The sequence below is a fragment of the Vipera ursinii genome, assembly GCF_947247035.1.
Source record: "Vipera ursinii genome assembly, chromosome: Z".
Lineage (NCBI taxonomy): Eukaryota > Metazoa > Chordata > Lepidosauria > Squamata > Viperidae > Vipera > Vipera ursinii.
Window position 1 is genome coordinate 66,670,837 of NC_139517.1, and position 19,213 is coordinate 66,690,049.

At 36.8% G+C, this 19,213-nt stretch overlaps 1 protein-coding gene across 1 annotated transcript in view; it reads left to right on the forward strand.

Annotated features, from left to right (window-relative positions):
• GLI3 (GLI family zinc finger 3) overlaps positions 1-19,213 on the forward strand; it is a gene marked incomplete at its 5' end in the record, with an annotated part of 320,743 nt that overhangs the window by 185,630 nt on the left and 115,900 nt on the right. Inside the window, 2 exons of the mRNA XM_083378272.1 lie at positions 7,333-7,526; positions 14,971-15,117. Of these exons, the coding sequence (XP_083234398.1) occupies positions 7,333-7,526; positions 14,971-15,117 (341 nt within the window). The remainder of the gene's footprint in view (positions 1-7,332; positions 7,527-14,970; positions 15,118-19,213) is intronic.

Here is a 19,213-nt window from a genome sequence, read left to right on the forward strand (position 1 = left end):
AAATACGAGCGATTTTGTCCGACAGATGTTAACTAAACTCCTCGGCACGACCCTGCAAGGGTTCCTCCCTCACCTCCTGATTAAGGAGGGAGCGGGTCACCCTAAACAGGGCGGCTGGGCGGTTATCTGCGGACACGATAAGGGTAGTGAAGTGATTAGACTTCGCCGCCCTTATTGCTGCGAGATAAGACCTAATACAGGTTCTTAGTTGCAATCGGTCGGATTCAGATCATCTGGACCTCCAACGGCTCTCTAGGCCCCGTCTCCGACGCTTCATCTCCCGGAGCTCTGCGGAAAACCATGGAGCCCGCTGGGATCTGCACTGGGTGAGGGGCCGCAAGGGTACAACTCGGTCAAGTGCCTCCGTGGCTGCCCTTTTCCAGGCTTCCACTAAGGCATCCGCCAGGTTGTGAGCAAAGGAGGCAAGTGGGGACCCCAGCGCTGCCTGGAACCTCTCAGGGTCCATTAAGCGCCTGGGGCGGAACCATCTAGTTGGTTCCACACACCCACGGTGGGGAGTGGCAAAACGGAAGACCAGCCGCAGGAGTTGATGACAGGGGCAGAACAATTGGGGAGCTCCCACCAAGATCATCTAACCACCGTCCAGATAGAAAAACCAAGTCAAGGGTGTGGCCTCCCACATGAGTCGGTCCATGAATTACTTGCGTCAGGTCCATGGCCATCATGGAAGCCATGAACTCCCAAGCTAACTCAGATGATCCTCCCAGGGATGGTAGATTGAAGTCACCCAAAACTAGGCGAAAGGTACACCAGCAGCAAGCCCAACTGTGCCCTAGGACCACATCTCAGGAGGAGAGATTCACACCCAACTATCTGGAGAACGGTGGCCTCCTGTGGACACAAGGTCTCCCTCATAACTACCGCCACTCCCCCACCCCTACCCTGAGCCCAATGCCGGTGTAGCACCCGGAAACCTGGTGGGCAAAGATACCACCCTCTGGGCCCAACCAAGTCTCCATGATGCAAGCCAGGTCTGCATGCTCACCCTCAACCAAATCCCAGACGAGAGGAGCCTTATTGACAACGGACCTGGCATTCAAGTACACCAGCCGGAGCTCAGGTGGCTGCACGTCCTCGCTCCCGGGACCTCGAGGCGAAAGCAGAGGGTCGGAGCACCTCACTGCTTGTAAATAGCGGAGATGCCCTCCCGGATGTCTATACGGCCTTAAGATGCCTTCTGGCATCAGCCATCTAAAATTTATGCCATTAGCCATCAATTTCATAGTCAAAAAATGGTACTGTCTTCGTGAATCTCTGACTCTCTTAGGTATCTGTTTTAAGATCACAATTTCTTTATTTTTATATTGTATTGGTTCATCTCTTACTTTCCGCAGTATTTCATCTCTTGTTGTCTTCCTTGCAAACCGTACATGTACTTCTCTTGGTAACTTCTCTTGGTAACTTCTCTTGGTAACTTATTTCTTCTTGCGTAGCTTGAGTTGAAGCGGAATATCCCATCTAGTTCAAGTTGAATTGCCCCTCGGTCTGCTTTCATAGCCTCCTCCAAGATGTCAATAATCACCTCTTCTATGTTTTCCGCTCTATCTTCAGGAATGTTTTGGAACCTTAAATAGTGTTCTGCATTTGCCATCTCTAAAATCTTAATTTTGTTATCTAATGTTTCATTTGCTCGCAATAACATTTCTATCTTTTTGTCATTATCATTTGTTTTTCTTCAATCTTATGTATCTTCTGTTGTTTTTTTATTATCATTTGATTTTGAGTTTCCAATTTTCCCTTTATATCCAAAATTTCTTCATTTAACTTCTCCAGTGTTTCTTGTGTGCTTTTATGATTCTCTTGTGTCTCTAAGTAGTTCCTTTCCAAAGTCTCTTGATTCTTTAACATAAGATCCTGAAGAAATTTTAATGAAGTCTGTGTTTCACTTTGAGTTGTGATCTTTTCCATTTGCAACATAGCTTCAATAGATCCCTGTGTTGTAGGACTAGATTGTCCTACTGAGAGTGCAGAAGAAGTTTTTTTTCATAAGTCTAGTAATATTTGATGAAGTCATTTTGAAGTTTACAGTCTAAAGCCAAAAAAACGTCTGTTTAAATTTAGTCAAATTCAATAGAAGTAACTTTGAGTTTCAGTCTCATAACAAAGCAGCCTTATCAGCTGCAGCTGTTCTCTTCAAGGTTAAATTTCAATCAACAGAGAATGTTGCAAAAATTTCGTTCTTTTTTCACCACTAGATGTCCTCCTTGGCTTATTTATCAATGTCCAGTATTTTTAACAAAGAGCCTCTTTCCCCCCCATGTAATTACTTGCCGCCCATAAATCTTCTGGGGGTCTTTGCTTTCCATCTCTTTCCACTCAGGGGAAACGACTAGCACACATGTGCGGGGGAACTTTACCTTTACCTTTTAAGAGAAGAAAAGGAAACATCTTGCTCACCCAGCTTCAGCACACAGTTGAAATTCCTCTGGTTTATAATCCTTTGCTTCCCGCTGGAGATGCCTATGCTGGAGATTTAAAACAGCCTTTCTCTTCATTTTCCAGAGGGTCCTACAGTTTGCTCTGATCAGGTGCCCCCTGATCTGAGCTCCTGAAGTATCCCTCCTCCTTCATTGCCCCTCCAGGGCAACTTTCCGACCCTTTAAGGGTCACTAGATGAAGAAAAACTAAGCTGGAAAGCTGAGCACTGACTTTCCCAACTTGTCCCGACGGCTACCAAACAGGAAGTCTTTGCCTTTTTATAGCTTCTATTACCTCCATCACTGATACTTTTTCTTATAGCATGTTTCGTATGTTCTTGGAATTTTTGGTAACTCAGCTTTTTTATGTATTACTTTATTTTTTCTTGAGATGTTTTTTCTGTATCATAAAGTGTCTCATAAAAGTCTTTGATTATTTTTTTAATTATGTTATTTTGGAACTGTAAATCGCCTTTTGAGTCTTGCAGTTTATTTATCATTTTTTTCTGTCTTTCTTTTTTCAGTTTGTATGCTAACCACCTACCCAGTTTGTTAGCATTTTCAAAGAAATTTTGTTTTGCCCTTTTAATTTGTTGGGCCATTTTTTTCTGCCTCAGCTAAGTTTAATTTATGTTTTATTATTTCCATTTGTTTTTTAAATGTTTTCTTTGTGGATCTTTTTGTAATTCTAATTCTAATTTCATTAATTCCTCCTTTAACTTTGTTGTTGCTTCTTTTCTTTGTTCTTTTGCACCATGTAAGTTATAGCTAACCCTCTAAAGTTTAGCCATATCCCACACATTTTTAAGTGTTGTCTCTCCTTTTTTGTTTATTTTAAAGAAAAAAATCCATTTTCTTTGTTGCTATTTGTATAAATTATTTCTCTTTCAGTAAAGGTTGATTCAGGGACCATCTTACTTTTTTCTTAGTTCCTCTCCAGGTCATCTTTATCAGATTGTGGTCTGCCCATATATTGGTTTCTATCTCAATCTCTTGTATAATCGTACTTAATTCAGGAGATATCCATATCATATCAGTTCTGGACCATGATTTATGTCTGTTTGAGTAAACTATATATTGTTGTGGGGTTTTTTGGATTCTTTTCTCTCCATATATCCTGTATATAGATTTCTTCTGCCATTTTAAAGAAAGTTTTAGGTATTATGTTCCTTCCTTTTTTCCGTTTTACTGCTTCTGTAATCCAGCTTCCCATCTACGATTGCATTGTCTCCCATTAAGCAAACATTTTGATATTCCAATTCCACTATTTTTAACGTAATTTTTGTTAAAATTCTTCTTGTTTGTTATTTGGTTCATATATAGCTACCATCGATTTATCATTTTTTCCACCATTAATATTCTTCCCTCTTCATCTGCATAGATTTGTTTGGGATTCATTATTTCTTTAATATATAAAGCTATTCCTCTTTTTTATTATGCTAATGTGAAATGGATTTTCCCAATTTTTGGTTGTTCCAACAGTTTATAGTGTTGTCTCTTAACATGTGTTTCTTGGAGTCAAATTATATCCATTTTTAATTTTTGTAGTTGTGTAAAAAAAAACTTTTTGCGGGGGAGTTCAATCCATTTATATTCATTGAGAAAATCCCATTTTTCTTCTTTATCTCCTTCAGTTATATTTAAGTTTATTCTTCTAGTTGTTCTTGCTTTTACCCCTTCTTCTGTATTTTTCTTCCTCTTTCCTTGGTTTGGCTACTCCTTCTATTGCTGCCTCTTCCTGTTTCTTTGTTTCTTTTTCTGCACGAAATTCCGGACTTTCCCCTTCCAGGAATGCTTTGTATCTCTCATAAAATTCCATTGCCTTGAGCAATCTGTATCTATTCATATTTAATTAAAATCCCTTCTGGAATTAGCCATCTAAAATTCACTCATTAATTTTCTGGTCAGGAATTGATATTCTGTTCATGAATCTCTTATTCTCCTGGGGATCTGCTTCAACACTACAGTTCCTTTTTCTTTATAATGCAAAGGATCATCTCTCACTCTTCTCAATATCTCATCTCTTATATATCTTTTGACAAATCTGACATGTACTTTTCTGGGGACTTTGTTTCTCCTCACACAGTTTGACTTGAAATATTGGATTTATCTCTCCTTCTATTTCCTGTTTCCCGATTTCCAGTGCTTCTGCCAATAGCTCCATCATCAAGTCTGCAAGGTCCTCTTGTTTATTCTCCATTATGTTTTGAAATCTTAAGAAGTAAGATGCCTTTTCCATTTCCAAAACTGTCATTATATCTTCCAATTCTCTATTTGCCTGCATCAGCCTCTGTTTTTCATCTTTTATTTCATCCATCTTTTGATCAGTCTCTATTGACTTGTCTTCTATTTTCTGAATTCTTTGTTCATTCTTTGTAACCATCTGTCTAAAGCTTTCTAATTGAGAGTTTGTTATGTTATGGATTTTTTTATTTATTTTATCAAAGTTGTCTTTTGTCTCCTCATGATTTTTCCTTGTATCTTCTTTGTGAGAGGAAATTGCCTCTTGGATTGCTTATAATGTTGCTTGCATCTCCTTCTGAAAGTTTACATTTTTCTTGTTGAAGCATTTATTCGATTGATCTCTGATATACAGAGGCAGAGGACAGGGCTGAGAGTGTTTTCTTGCCAGTTTTAGTTAAATTCAGAACACTCATTTTGTTTCCACCCCAAATCTAATCACTAACATTTGATTGATAAGGCAGGGAGTTCCAAAAATATGTCTAATTTTTTTTAATTCATTATACTAACACTTTTGACTGATTAAACCACAGCAAATCATGGATTTCCTTTAAAAGCATATAGCCATGTCTTTAGGATACTCACAATTTGTTCTTGTCTACACAGCTCAGGCTTGTAGAAAAATATTTAGGATGACTGGGATAAAAAAAAGAGAATGGATACAGAACAACTAATTTTGCTCCATATTTGATTCTACATAGATTCTAATTTCTATGAAAATATTTCATGAGAAATGAAGAAATGTAGAAGAAATAAAGATTGGAATTAAAATTCCTGGAAGAAGCAGTTTACCTCAAATAGACAGATGTTGCTATTTAGATGACTGGAAGTAAACAGTGCTTAAAGAATTCATTGTGCCAGGTGCAAAAGCTGATCTACTACTCAGTACTGAAACAAACAAAAACTTTAAATTTTGTGCAGTGCCAAACCAATCCAGAAAAACTGGAGATGATAAGAGATTGCCAGAAAATCATAGTGAAGAAAAATTAATGCCTTTGGTTTTGATTGCAGAGAAATTGTTGAACATACCTTGGAGGGCAAGTAGAAGAAATTATTCAATATTAAATAAAACTAAACTATTAATAATAATGAGCTAAAACATAAATATTTTGGACACAAAGAGTCTGTTTTTGAAAAAAAAAAGAAAATAGTTGACAAACAAGCTAACTGAAGGCCAAGTACCAAGACGGATGATGCAAACAAAAAACTACAAGAAATTCAAGCGAGCTATTACTGACAAAGAATCCCTGACAAAATGATGTATATGTATATATATTCCTTATTCTTTCTCTTATCAGATATAGTTTATGCAACCAAGAAAATTTCTGTTTATGATTCTTCAGATTCAGTTCTGCTTTCACTCATCAGTCTGTAAGAGATATATCATTTTTGGCATATACTAAAATACAATGTCCAGAACTAGTAGTTAATAAAAGGAAAAATAAGAATTTGAGAATAGTGAAACAGGAGATTTTGAGAATATAAGTATGGAAATGAAATAGGAGATTTTGGGGGGAAATGAAAACTGTAGTTAGTTTTCTTTTGAGAAATTGATGTAAATGAACTAAAACTTTAACATAACATTATTAGTAATGTAATTAACTGTATGGCAGGAATATTCAACATTCAGAATGTGGAATCATGAGGTAGCCTTTATGGCCATTAATTCATAATATTAAATATAATTGCATGTTGTAGAGCAGGGGTGTCAAACTCAATTTCATTGAGGGCCGCATCAGCATTGCGGTTGCCCTCGGGGCCGGGTGGGTATGGCCAGGGTGGGTGTGGCCTACTAGGTGGGTGTGGCTAGAGTGTGTATGGCCTACTGAGTGGGCGTGGCCAGCTCTACATCGTTCGCATTGAGGGGGCCTATGGGGGGGCCTGGGCAGGAGTGGGACAGATCTGAGGGTCTCTGGCAGAAGGTGGGTCTCTGGGCCAGGACCAAGGCAGAGGGGGCCGTTCCCTCACTCTTTCCAGGATGGCTTTGCGGGCCGGATCCGGCCCCCGGGCCTTGTGTTTGACATGTTAGTTGTAGAGAGTTGGAATAACTATCTTTGGGGATATAGACTAAATTCAGTAGAAAGTAGAGATGTGGAACACATTCCTCTTGCCAGGTTTTTTCCAAAGCACGAGAATGGAGTTGTACAACACACTAAATTTCATTCTACTTTTGCCCTTTCACCAAGATCATTTGTATGTTCAAGCCTGAAAGTAAACATAATATTGATTAATATTTTAAAAAATAGTTGATTTGACTCTTAATTTGAAAATTATTTCAATTATTTCAACAAGCATTCAGTTCAAGCACCTTAATTTTGATCTGATTCTAAACGAGGCAAAATATTTGTACATGGACCTGGACTAAAGTCAGTTGTGGTCCTTGTCTAGAATGTACTAGTGTTCTTTGATTTTTAATCTTGCCTCAGTCTCTGTATGTCCTCCAGATCTGCTTTGAATAGATTTTCAGGGTGCATTGAAAAGGTGGAGAACACAGAGATATTCCATTGCACAAATGGGAGTGGGTTCACATAAAATTAATGGTGTTCTATTTTTTAACCATTTGATTATAATTATAGATAGAACTTTAAAGTAGGGAAGCTATATTTACCTAAAAAGGCAAGTAAATTTCCCATTTTATCCTTTTCTCTTATAGGCCTTCTGCTCCAGCATATTCAGACTTACCATTCATCAGAATATCTTCTCACAGAAATCCTGCTACAGCATCAGAATCTCCTTTTAGCGCACCTCATCCATACATTAATCCTTACATGGATTATATCCGATCATTGCACAGCAGCCCTTCTCTCTCCATGATCTCAGCTGCTCGGGGACTAAGCCCTACAGATGGTGAGTTAAAATCTGGTTTCCTGTTTGCTGTTGTAGTTGTGTAGTGTATGCTAGTCTATGATGGTAATACAGATTGATGTGATTTGATAGTTGCATTAATTTTTTGAAAGCATTCATTTCAATCACAGATTTATTACATAACTATTACATCATAATTGTTTTAGTATTTTATTATCTTAAGGTCAGTCATTTATACATTACATTTTGGTTATTTTTAAAATAGAAGTAAACAAAAATATATGCCTTTCATCCTGCTCAGGTCAAATTATAAATATAAGGATAAATTCTTGAAAACCAAGACAAGTCTGTTTTGTGGCACACTGCGATAAGAAATGACAAATAATATCTATTTTCTATAGTACTTTGATAATTTGAAAAAAAAAATAGAATTTTTCTCAAGTTGAATTGTTTTGGAAAGGTGATGTAAGAAGAAATTTAGGGAACTAAAACACTACTATTATCCATGAAGAAATAAATTAATTTAATCCTTCTAGATCAGTGTTTTTCAACCACTGTTCCGCGGCACACTAGTGTGCCGCGAGATATTGCCTGGTGTGCCGTGGGAAAAATTGAAAAGTAATTATAAAATACTTTCTTTGTGTTTATTTGATTCCTATTCAAGAGAATTACTTTATATATAGTCAATATAGGCACAGAGTTAAATTTTTTAACATTTTCTAATGGTGGAGTGCCTCATGATTTTTTTCATGAAACAAGTGTGCCTTTGCCCAAAAAAGGTTGAAAAACACTGTTCTAGATAACAGTGAAACCAGTAAATGTTATAACAAATTTATCAGATTTGCTAAACAAGGTCCTTTTCTGCAGTATTGATGATTATAGTTGTAGAAATTCCTGAAATGGGTGTTTGTGTGTTTGGTGCAAGAAGAAGAAAGATGTCTTTCGAATACCTGCATATATAGTTATCCCATTCATTGATTCAATACAAAAATGGAAGATACATTAGTAGTGGGCTTTTCTCCACATGATTCAATCCTAGCCCAATTAGCAATAGCATTTAGGCTTATATACCCCTCCACAGCACTTTACAACACTCTCTGGATGGTTTACAGTGCAGTTGTAGTTGCCCCCAACAATCTGGGTCCTCATTTTACCAATCTCAGAAGGGTGGAAAGCTGATTCAACCTTGAGCCTTGTCAGGATCAAACTGCAGGATGTGTGCAGTTTGTCTGCAATACTGAACTTTATCCACTGTGCTACTAAAGCTCTAATTATAATTGTCCTTGCTGTAAAGTTAGAGATCCTCTTGTTATTAATTTTGTTGTGAGCTACACAATAAAAATAAAAATGTTCTATTCTATCAGTACCACCTATTCTGTTTTTCTCTGGTGCACATGTCTAAAAAGTGCTAACTGAAAGTTAACAAATTCAGTTCTGTGACCTTAATTAATTTATTAGAGCCCTCCCACTTCTTGAATGATGCCTGAAACTGACCAGACCTTAATCAGTTTCATACGGAAGGCTTCTGTTGTCAGGCAGTAGAAATTTGTTTATAAATGTGCACCTTTACCAGAAAAGTTATTTTTGATTACCATTTATTATCATATTTGTGAATGGTCAATAATTGGGGTAGTCATTAAATGGGGTGGGCTACAATAATAATTTTAAAAATGGAGTCATAAACATGTCAGATTCTGGATGTTATATGTTTAGAATACTGTGAAAGCCTGTTCAAAATATGATAAAAATACTGGAATACAGACAAAAAGAACCAGCCTGGTGTATGGGTAAGGTATCAGGATAGAAATCAGGAGATGCTGAGTTCTAGTCCTGCCTTGGCCACAAAGCCTCCTAAGTGACTCTGGACCAGTCACTTTTTCTTTCAGCCCTTGAAAGGAGGCAATAGCAAGCCATTTTGAAAGCCTGCAAAAAAAATCCTTTAAGAACTAGTCCAGGCAGCTAATAAAAAAAGAATGATCTGAATGTAGCATGCACATGCACACATACACAAACAAGGCTATCTAATAGAGAGTGAAGATTTGTAATATCAACATCATGTGATCCTTTCATCTTGTATTTGTCAGCAACCTGGTTGCTGTGTTGTTTTTTTAAATTGCAGTTTGTACAATTCTCCCCATGCAAAGAATGTTGTAACCAAAGGTGTAACCAAAGCATGAATAACTACAAATAAATCAGTGGAACAGACACAGTTGGTGCATATTAATTGTGGAGATGCACTTTTTGTCACAACTATCATCTGCAAATTCAGTGACTGATTAAGATGCAAACTGAGCTTTGTGAGGGGGTAAGGTCACTGAGAGGAGACAGTGTTAACTGTGCACATCTAAATTTGAAAGTCAGTTCACACCTTAAAAATAAACCTTTAAGTTTAAGCCAGAATTACCCAATTTCTGCTTAACAATAGAATAATAAAAGTCTAATAAAAATCAGGATTGTCATGCTGCAGCACATGAATTACAGAACAGGAAAAAAAAGAATAAGATGATCAATCATTTTATGGAGCCTCGAATGATTGTATGAAGCAGCTCAGTGTTTTAGAGCTTCAGAAATCAATTCTTATTACAATGATATGTGTACAAACTTTGTAGTAAAACTAGCTCCTTACCTCTTTATTCCTGATAGTGTAGTTATGTTAACTAAAAGTGAAGTCCATCCTCTTTACAACTGAAGTTTATTTCAGCATAAGACCACTTGCATATTTTAACATTCTCCTTGCATACCTTTGCAGATATCCCAAACTTAATTTTGAATCTTTTAAGATAATGTTAATTTATACTTTTATGTCTGAAATCTTAGGAGGTATTTTTAGGTACATCTGTAAAACATTGTTAGTGTCAAATACTACAAAGTTTCAAAGTCAATAATTCATATCATAATTTTAGCCCCAGTTGGTTTCCTTACCATTTTATTGATAATGTACAATATTAGTGTAATGGTATAAGGTACATTTTATGCTGAAACCCATTAAATATACTTGATTCACATTCAAAAATAGATAAGATGGGGTTTTTATTTTGCTTACTAGCTAGTGTTAAAAATTGTTTAATCAATGTTACATATTTGCCATATGTATAAGCTATAAGTAGTTATATGTATCTTAGAACTTGGATACCTGATGAAGTGCTTGCACCATACATATTTGTTCATCAATTAAGGCCAAGTGCCTTGACAGTTATACATATGTTTCTGTGGAATGGGGGGATTGTAAGTACCAACACTGTGGTCATAGAAGACGTATAAGTTCACTAAGAATTGCTTCTGAATCTTAGGACCTTTTATCATTATTTAAAATTTGCTACTAAATTAGTAGATATTAGTTTTAAAAATTTCTAGCCCTAGTGGGATTGCAGATTAGAAATTATGTAAATAAAAATGAGCCATTTAAAAAACTGATAAGGACTTGCCCTTTCACTGTTGTTCAGGAACAGATTTTTAGAATATACAGTAGTAACTTTTGAGATATAAAAAAAATCAAACCAAGTTGATTCACTTCATAATTCTTTTCACCTTTAATATATCATCTAAGCCACTGGCTCCCAACCTTTTCTATACCCCGCACCCCTAGAACACTTCTGATTTGTTCTCTCATCCCTTACAAAAGTTTGAAATAATAGCAATGAATTATGCATATACACTATAATTTTGAAAACCCAAGTTTTTGCACCCCCTGGAATAACGTCTCGCACTCCCAGGGGGTGCAAGCACCCCGGGTTGGGAACTCCTGATCTAAGGTGTACAGTTCAATTGAAAATAGATCTTTTAGGAGTGAAAATAATTTAAAAACCCAAAATAATGTGGCTGCATAAAAATGCATAAATTTGAATTAATGCTTTGTTGAAGCACTTTTTGATTTTATGACAACAATCAATCTTTGGAACCTATCAACACCTAGTCTTGGGTATTTTTGCCTGTTCTTCCTTGCAAAAGCATTCCAAATCTCTTAAATTACCACCCTCTTTGGGTCACCCTATAGATTTTCAATTGGATTCAAATCTGGGCTCTGGCTGGGCCATTCCAAACCTTTAATCTTCTTTTGTTGATTTAGAGGTATGCTTTGGGTCATTGTCACACTGAAAACTGAAAATGTGCTTCATTTTCTGCATTTTAGCCAATGACTGAAAGTTTTGTAGCAAACCTGACTCAAATTTGGAACTGTTCATAATTCCTTCCACCTTGAATAAAGCTTCAGGTCCAGTTGAAGAAAAGCAGCCCCAAAACATTATGCTGCCACCACCATGCTTCACTGTGGATATGGTATACTTTTGGTGAAGTACAATGTTTTTGTGCCAAATACACTTTTTTGAAATTATGGTCAAAAGGTTCGACCTTGGTCTCATCAGACTTTTATCAGACTTGATACAGATTTTTGCAAACTGTAGCTGGGGAAGGTTGTTTTCCTTGTAAGAAAAGGCTTCTGTCTTGCCACTCTGCTCCATAGCCCAGATAGATGACGAATATGAGAGATTGTGGTCACATGGAGTACACAACCGATATTTGCCAGAAACTATTGCAGCTATTTTAATCTTGCTGCAGGCTTCTTGGCAGCTGTTCAGACCAGTTTTCTTGTTTTTTTCATTAATTTTGGAGGTACATCTTATTCTTGGTAATGTCACTGTTATGCCATATTTTCTTCAAGTGTTGATGACGGTATTCACTGTGTTCCATGGTATATCTAATTCCTTAGAATTTTTTTTGTATCATTTTTCTGACTGATACCATCCAACAATGAGTTACAGACCATGGCTTTTGCTGTAAGAAGCAACTGAGTAAAACACGTTTCGACGGAATCCCATCCGTCATCATCAGGCTGGTGGCTTTAGCTTCCTTCTTCTGGGAGAAGCATGTGGCTGTTTGTTCCTCTTTTTTAAACTGCAAGAGGGGGTGTGTTCTGTGGGTGGAGGTGTGCTCTGATTGAGTGGGGGATTAAGTGTTCTGATTGGGTGGGAGTGTGTTTGAGTGGATGGGCTGGTCTCAGCTGCCAGCCTTAGACCTCAGCTGGTGATTTGTGCTGCTTTTGTTCGGCTTCTTGTTTGTGGTGGTGCCATGTTTTTATAGTGGGTGTCAGTTTGCTTATTGTGTGGTTTGGAGGGGTTTAAAGTGGCTGATGTTGCAGCTGTAGTTACGTTTCTGTTTTATATATATATGGCTGACTGATGAAAACTAATAAGTTTGAAATGCATATCAGTCTCCCTTAATTGTTTGTTAGCAATTTAAAAAAAAATTACACAAATATGAGCTGTCACCGGTGTTACTACTGCCTGTCAATGGCCTTCAGGATAGGCTGACATAGGAAATAAAGATTTGTCCCATGTTTGGGGCCTAGCAAGGTAATCTAAAAAATAGTTAACAAGCATTATATATATATATATATATATATATATATATATATATATATATATATATATATATATATATATATATATATATATATATATATATATATATATTTTCTGAAGTTTTCGCGGGTGCCTGTATGTGGATCCTTGGTTTTTCGGGTTTTTCCCCGCGTAGAATTAAAGGTGTAGGTGCAACGTTTCGACGGAATCCCATCCGTCATCATCAGGCTTTAGCTTCCTTCTTCTGGGAGAAGCATGTGGCTGTTTGTTCCTCTTTTTTAAACTGCCAGAGGGGGTGTGTTCTGTGGAGGTGTGCTCTGATTGGGTAGGGGACCAAGTGTGTTCTGATTGGGTGGGAGTGTGTTTTGAATGGTGAGTGTGTTCTGATTGGGTGAGGGGGTGTTCTGAGTGGATGGGCTGGTCTCAGCTGCCAGCTCCAGACCTGAGCTGGTGAGTTGTGCTGCTTTTGTTCGGCTTCGTGTTTGTGGTGGTGCCATGTTTTTATAGTGGGTGTCAGTTTGCTTATTGTGTGGTTTGGAGGGGTTTAAAGTGGCTGATGTTGCAGCTGTAATTAGGTTTCTGTTTTGTGGTTGTGTGTCTTTATCGTTGTGGGTTCGGATTTGCTTTTTGAATGGTTGTGTGGTGGTGATGTCATGTGATGTTATCATGAGTTTGGGTCTGGTATCATTCTTGGTGGTTGGGCCTCGTCTGTCAATCAAGGCGGGTTTCCAAATGGCTGGTAGACGAGAGGTATCATCTCGTTTATTCATGCTGTGGGGGCGTTTTTCTATCTCAATGGCTTCTCTGATTATTCTGTTGTTAAAATGTTCAATTTTGGCGATAGTTTTGGTTTTTTTAAAATCAATTTCATGTCCCGTGGCTTCAAAGTGTTGGACCAGGGATGAAGTTTGTTCTCCCTTTCTGAGTGAGTTTTTGTGCTCTTCAATGCGTGCACATACATAGGACAGACCAACAGAAGAATAAGTGCACGCATTGAAGAGCACAAAAACTCACTCAGAAAAGGAGAACAAACTTCATCCCTGGTCCAACACTTTGAAGCCACAGGACATGAAATTGATTTTAAAAAAACTAAAACTATCGCCAAAATTGAACATTTTAACAACAGAATAATCAGAGAAGCCATTGAGAAAGAAAAACGCCCCCACAGCATAAACAAACGAGATGATACCTCTCGCCTACCAACCATTTGGAAACCCGCCTTGATTGACAGACGAGTCCCAACCACCAAGAATGATAGACCCAAACTCATGATAACACCACATGACATCACCACCACACAACCATTCAAAAAGCAAATCCAAACCCACAATGATAACGAGGCACAACCACAAAACAGAAACCTAACTACAGCTGCAACATCAGCCACTTTAAACCCCTCCAAACCACACAATAAGCAAACTGACACCCACTATAAAAACATGGCACCACCACAAACACGAAGCCGAACAAAAGCAGCACAACTCACCAGCTCAGGTCTAAGGCTGGCAGCTGAGACCAGCCCATCCACTCAAAACACACCCCCACCCAATCAGAACACACCTACCATTCAAAACACACTCCCACCCAATCAGAACACACTTACTCCCCCACCCAATCAGAGCACACCTCCACCCACAGAACACACCCCCTCTGGCAGTTTAAAAAAGAGGAACAAACAGCCACATGCTTCTCCCAGAAGAAGGAAGCAGAAGCCACTAGCCTGTTGATGACGGATGGGATTCCATCGAAACGTCGCCCCTACACCTTTAGTTCTACGCGGGGAAAAACCCGAATAACCAAAGATCCACATACGAACACCCGCGAAAACCTCAGAAAACACACACACACACACACACACACACACACACACACACACACACACATATATATATATATATATATATATATATATATATATATATATATGTATATATGTATATGTATATGTATATGAATGTGTATATGTATATGTGTATATATGTTATATAGTATTTTTACAGTATGTTAAAAATAGCAAGTCATCAGAACCTGCATAATATTTAAAAAATAATGCCAAAGATAGAGATAGATCAGACAGACAGATTCTGTTTCTAATGTCATTAAATCATGCTTTTAATGTTCTACTTCAGCTCCACATGCAGGGGTTAGTCCAGCAGAATACTACCATCAGATGGCTTTACTGGCAGGCCAGCGCAGCCCATATGCAGATATCATTCCTTCAGTTGCCACAGCAGGAACAGGTGCCCTTCATATGGAATATCTTCACGCTATGGATAGTAAGTAATACAATTATAACCAAAAAGATTAAATGAAGGTTCTGGTATTGTTGGGGTAAAAAAAACCCTACTATACAATTCACAACATAATAAAGTTTACATGAAAATGGATTAAAAGTTTATTAAATAGGGCTACCAGATTTGGACTGCACAGATCCAGACAAGCACAAGATGGCAATAAAGGGTTAGAGTTTTTGTATCTTTTAACTGCCATCTATTTTCTGGATTTTGCACCCCAGGTATGATAATCTTTTATTAAATATTATGAATTAAGTATTTCAGTTTTAAACAACTAATTTGCATTATTTCACATGTTATTTTTGTATTTTTAGTAATAGTAATATTGCTTATCTTTAAACCATTTACCAAAAAGGGAGCTGAAATGTTTCTTTCACTATTATTATTTTCCATGATCCCCACATGTATTTTAGTAGAATATATAACACTTTAAAGAATCTGTGAGCAAAACACCTACTTTTTACTCAAACATATTTATTTTAAAGTGCTTCACTTTCTGATTCATATACCAAAGAAATGGAAGCTGACATAATAGTCAGTCTTTTCAGCTTTGCATTTCATACATATATTGACACATATATTCATATATATGCAGGTGATGTTAACCATTTTAATTATATTTTGGAAGTTGTTTGTCATTTTGATTAAAATTAGATATCATGGTGTTTGCACTGTCAAATATTGTTCAAAAAGATACAGCTTGCAAAAACATGTCCAAGAGCAACATTTGCAACCAGTCACTTCATCATAATGCATAATGCACCAGAACTCACTCGTGCAATGAAGATATGCGTCTACTAGTCACTTTGGGTAGTTTTGCTCAGAAGATATTTTGCTTATATTTCATGGGCAGTCACTCTGTCATCCTAAAATTCCTTGTCTTGAACATGACCAAACTGGCTTTAAAGAACTCCTTGATGTTGTCCTGAGCTGTTATTGATCTCTTTATATGTTACTCTGTGTCTGCTGTTCAGGCACAGCCTCTGCTATACATTTGCATCAAAGCTTGATTCTTTCCTCTACCTCACCCCCATCCCGGCCTTTTACTTGACTGAAGAAGTCATTCCCTGATCTTTCATAAAGCAATGTGTGTGAAGTCATAATAAATAGGGTGTTTTGGTTTTTTTATAAACAAACAGACCATCAAACAAATAAATAAATGTGGAAGAGAATATCTAGAAATTTGCTGAGAGCATAAAAGTGGTCACTTTCTCACTATAAATCTATTATAAATTGGTGGTGCAGCTAGTGATAGACATTTAATATTTGATGTCCAAATCTTCAGGAAGGTATTCATAATCCTGACACTCCTGGTTGTGGTTGTTAAATGACCTTGTGATTTAAGTGGATGGAGTCCCAGGTAAGGAGTTCAGATTGCCTCACAGAGATGGAGGAGACCTTGGGGGGTCCAGTGCAGGCTGATGTGAATGTCTCTTTCCTCATAAACTGCAATCCTTTGCTGAAATCCTAACAGGATTTTCAGTTCTGAGCAGAAAGAATCTTGCATGTGGACTGCCCTGAGCTTCCCCAGCTCCTTATCTTACTGTACTGTCTTTTTGTTCAGCAACTGAAAATCCACCAACTTCTCCCAACCCCTCCAAGGCACTCTAAAATTCTTACCTTACTGTACTGCCTCTTTCCTTAAGGACTGAAAAAAAATGTTTGGATTTCAGCCTCCTCTATTCTCTGGGGGCTCTTTGAAAAAGCTTCCTGCTGAAGGATTTCAGTTTCATGCCTTCTTCGATTTTGGCAAGGAGTTCTTTCAGCCAGTCCTCAGAGACAGAAGGGCTCCCACTTATCTCTAGAGGCTGACTGAAAGAATTCCCTGCCAGAGGATTTCAACTTCATGCCATCTTAAATTTTGTCGTAGAGCTTTTTTAGCCAGCCCTCAGAGATGAGAGAGATCCTATTAGTAGGCAGCAGCAGGTTTCCTTCTCAGCTTCCCCATTGACTTTCTGGGGATGCTGGCAGAGAAGATTACCAATCTAAATCACATGATAATTGGGTACTTAACAACCAGTTATAAGTGCAAGCAGTTTGCTAAGCATTCAAATTGCAATCATGTGACCCCATGGAATATGTGCAACATTTTGCAAGGGCCTTACAGGCCATTGTTAATTCCAACCATTATTAAACAAATGATTGTAAATCAAGCAGTACCTGTCCTTCGTAAACATTAGTAGTTTGATCTTCCCCTCAGTCTCCTATCTGATACATACTTTGCTATTTCCCCAGTAAAAATGTAAGCACAAAGATTACAATACAGAAGAGAGGCTCTCTGAGTGCCATTTATAAATTTCATTTTGTCATGAAAAGATGGGAAGCAAACTTCTCCTAAGAAGCATAATTGGTAATTGCATAGGGACACCAGATCATGCCTGCAAAGAATCCTAGATCAACTAGATGGCAGCAAAGAGGTCATTAAACTTTGACTCTTTGTTAGCATCTGCCATAGTAGTTGTCTAGATATTGGCAGCTCAGATCTGGTAGTCCTTACATTCATAGATAATGGCAGAATCTATAATGAGGAATTCATAGGCAATCCTCTGAAAGCCTTAATTACAGGTAAATAATATATTTTCTGTTAATTGTCTGAAAAGTCATCATTTTGAAATGCTGCAGAACCACCCATATTGTAAAGACTTATCTTTATGTAGAATTTTCTCAAATGAGGCTGATGGTGTACACTATTATTATAATTCATATAAGGGAGTCTAATTTGAACATTCTGATTTCTGAAAAAAGCTTTTTATTTTGTTAACCAATTCAGTTACAATCAACTCTCATAAATGAGCATCTAAAAAGTTCTAGATACATAAAATTCAATTCTGAGAAATGAATCCAAACAATTTAAATATAGTAAACATTTTCTAAGGGGAAGCTATCTTCAGCTTGAATAGGACCTTTATTATTTTTCTGTCTAGCTAGAGTAAGAAATGTATACTAATATCCCAAATAGTTTCTTCTCCTTTACTCTACTCCAAAATGGTAGGGCATGTATGGAATTCCAAAACAGATATATCTACTCACAACCTCAAGAACACTAGAAAAGGGGTAGTTCTTTTTCTAGGTGTAAAAGGTGACTATTTTGGCGACCTATCATCAATATTTTTCTTTAGTTAAGGCACCTATTTTAGTGTCATTTTAACAGCAATTATTTATGTAAAGATTGTTTTCTATATTAAAAACAATACATTAGCAAGCTGACTGATTAAACAATCAGTAGAGAAATAAATTAGAAATGAACTATAAGAAGGTCATTTTAACTTCACCTTCTCTATTTGATGAGAATTTGTTTAGTCAGGCAATAGAATCTTTATCTAAACAAATAAGGCTAGTGTTTGTAAAAACTAATTAAAACTACTTCAACATGAATGTATAGTAAATTAATTTTCATTAAACAGGAATTTGGATGCCCTACCCATTTATCATGCTGAATAAACCCTTTTCTTGAATTTGTTAATTACTGAGATTATTAATAAACTCAAATCTTGACTTTCTGCAAATTGCTTTATTTTTGTTTTCATCAATTAACAAAGGTCACAATTTAAAATGAGAAAAATAAAAAAACAAAATAATTAGCAGAAAGTCAAGATTAAGATTAACAATACCCTATGATTATATTTAAGGCTAAATGTTACAATCTGTGTTACATTGTGTTAAAAGACCTTTGCCTTTCCCCACATATTTGTGTTTTTAAATATGTTTAACACTTGTTTAAATTATTTTGAAACAGCATCTCTCCAGTTGATTTGGATTTTGTTTTTAAATTTATATGACTATAGTCTCATGTCACTGGCTCCTTTTTTGCTGATAATAAATTTGATAACAAAATAAATAAAATAAATGTTAAAAAAACCTAGTCCTCTCTACTGCTCCTGAACTACTACTCACTGTGGATTAGAAATTTACAGAACCTAAAAGGTAACAATTGGATTTGTATATTTTAATAAAATCTTTACCCCAAATACCTTCTCATGCTAGAATAATAAAAATAAAATTATTCTTACTAAAGTATTGATTTAATTACTAATTAAATTAATGCTTTAGTAAGAATAATTTTATTACTTATTCTAGC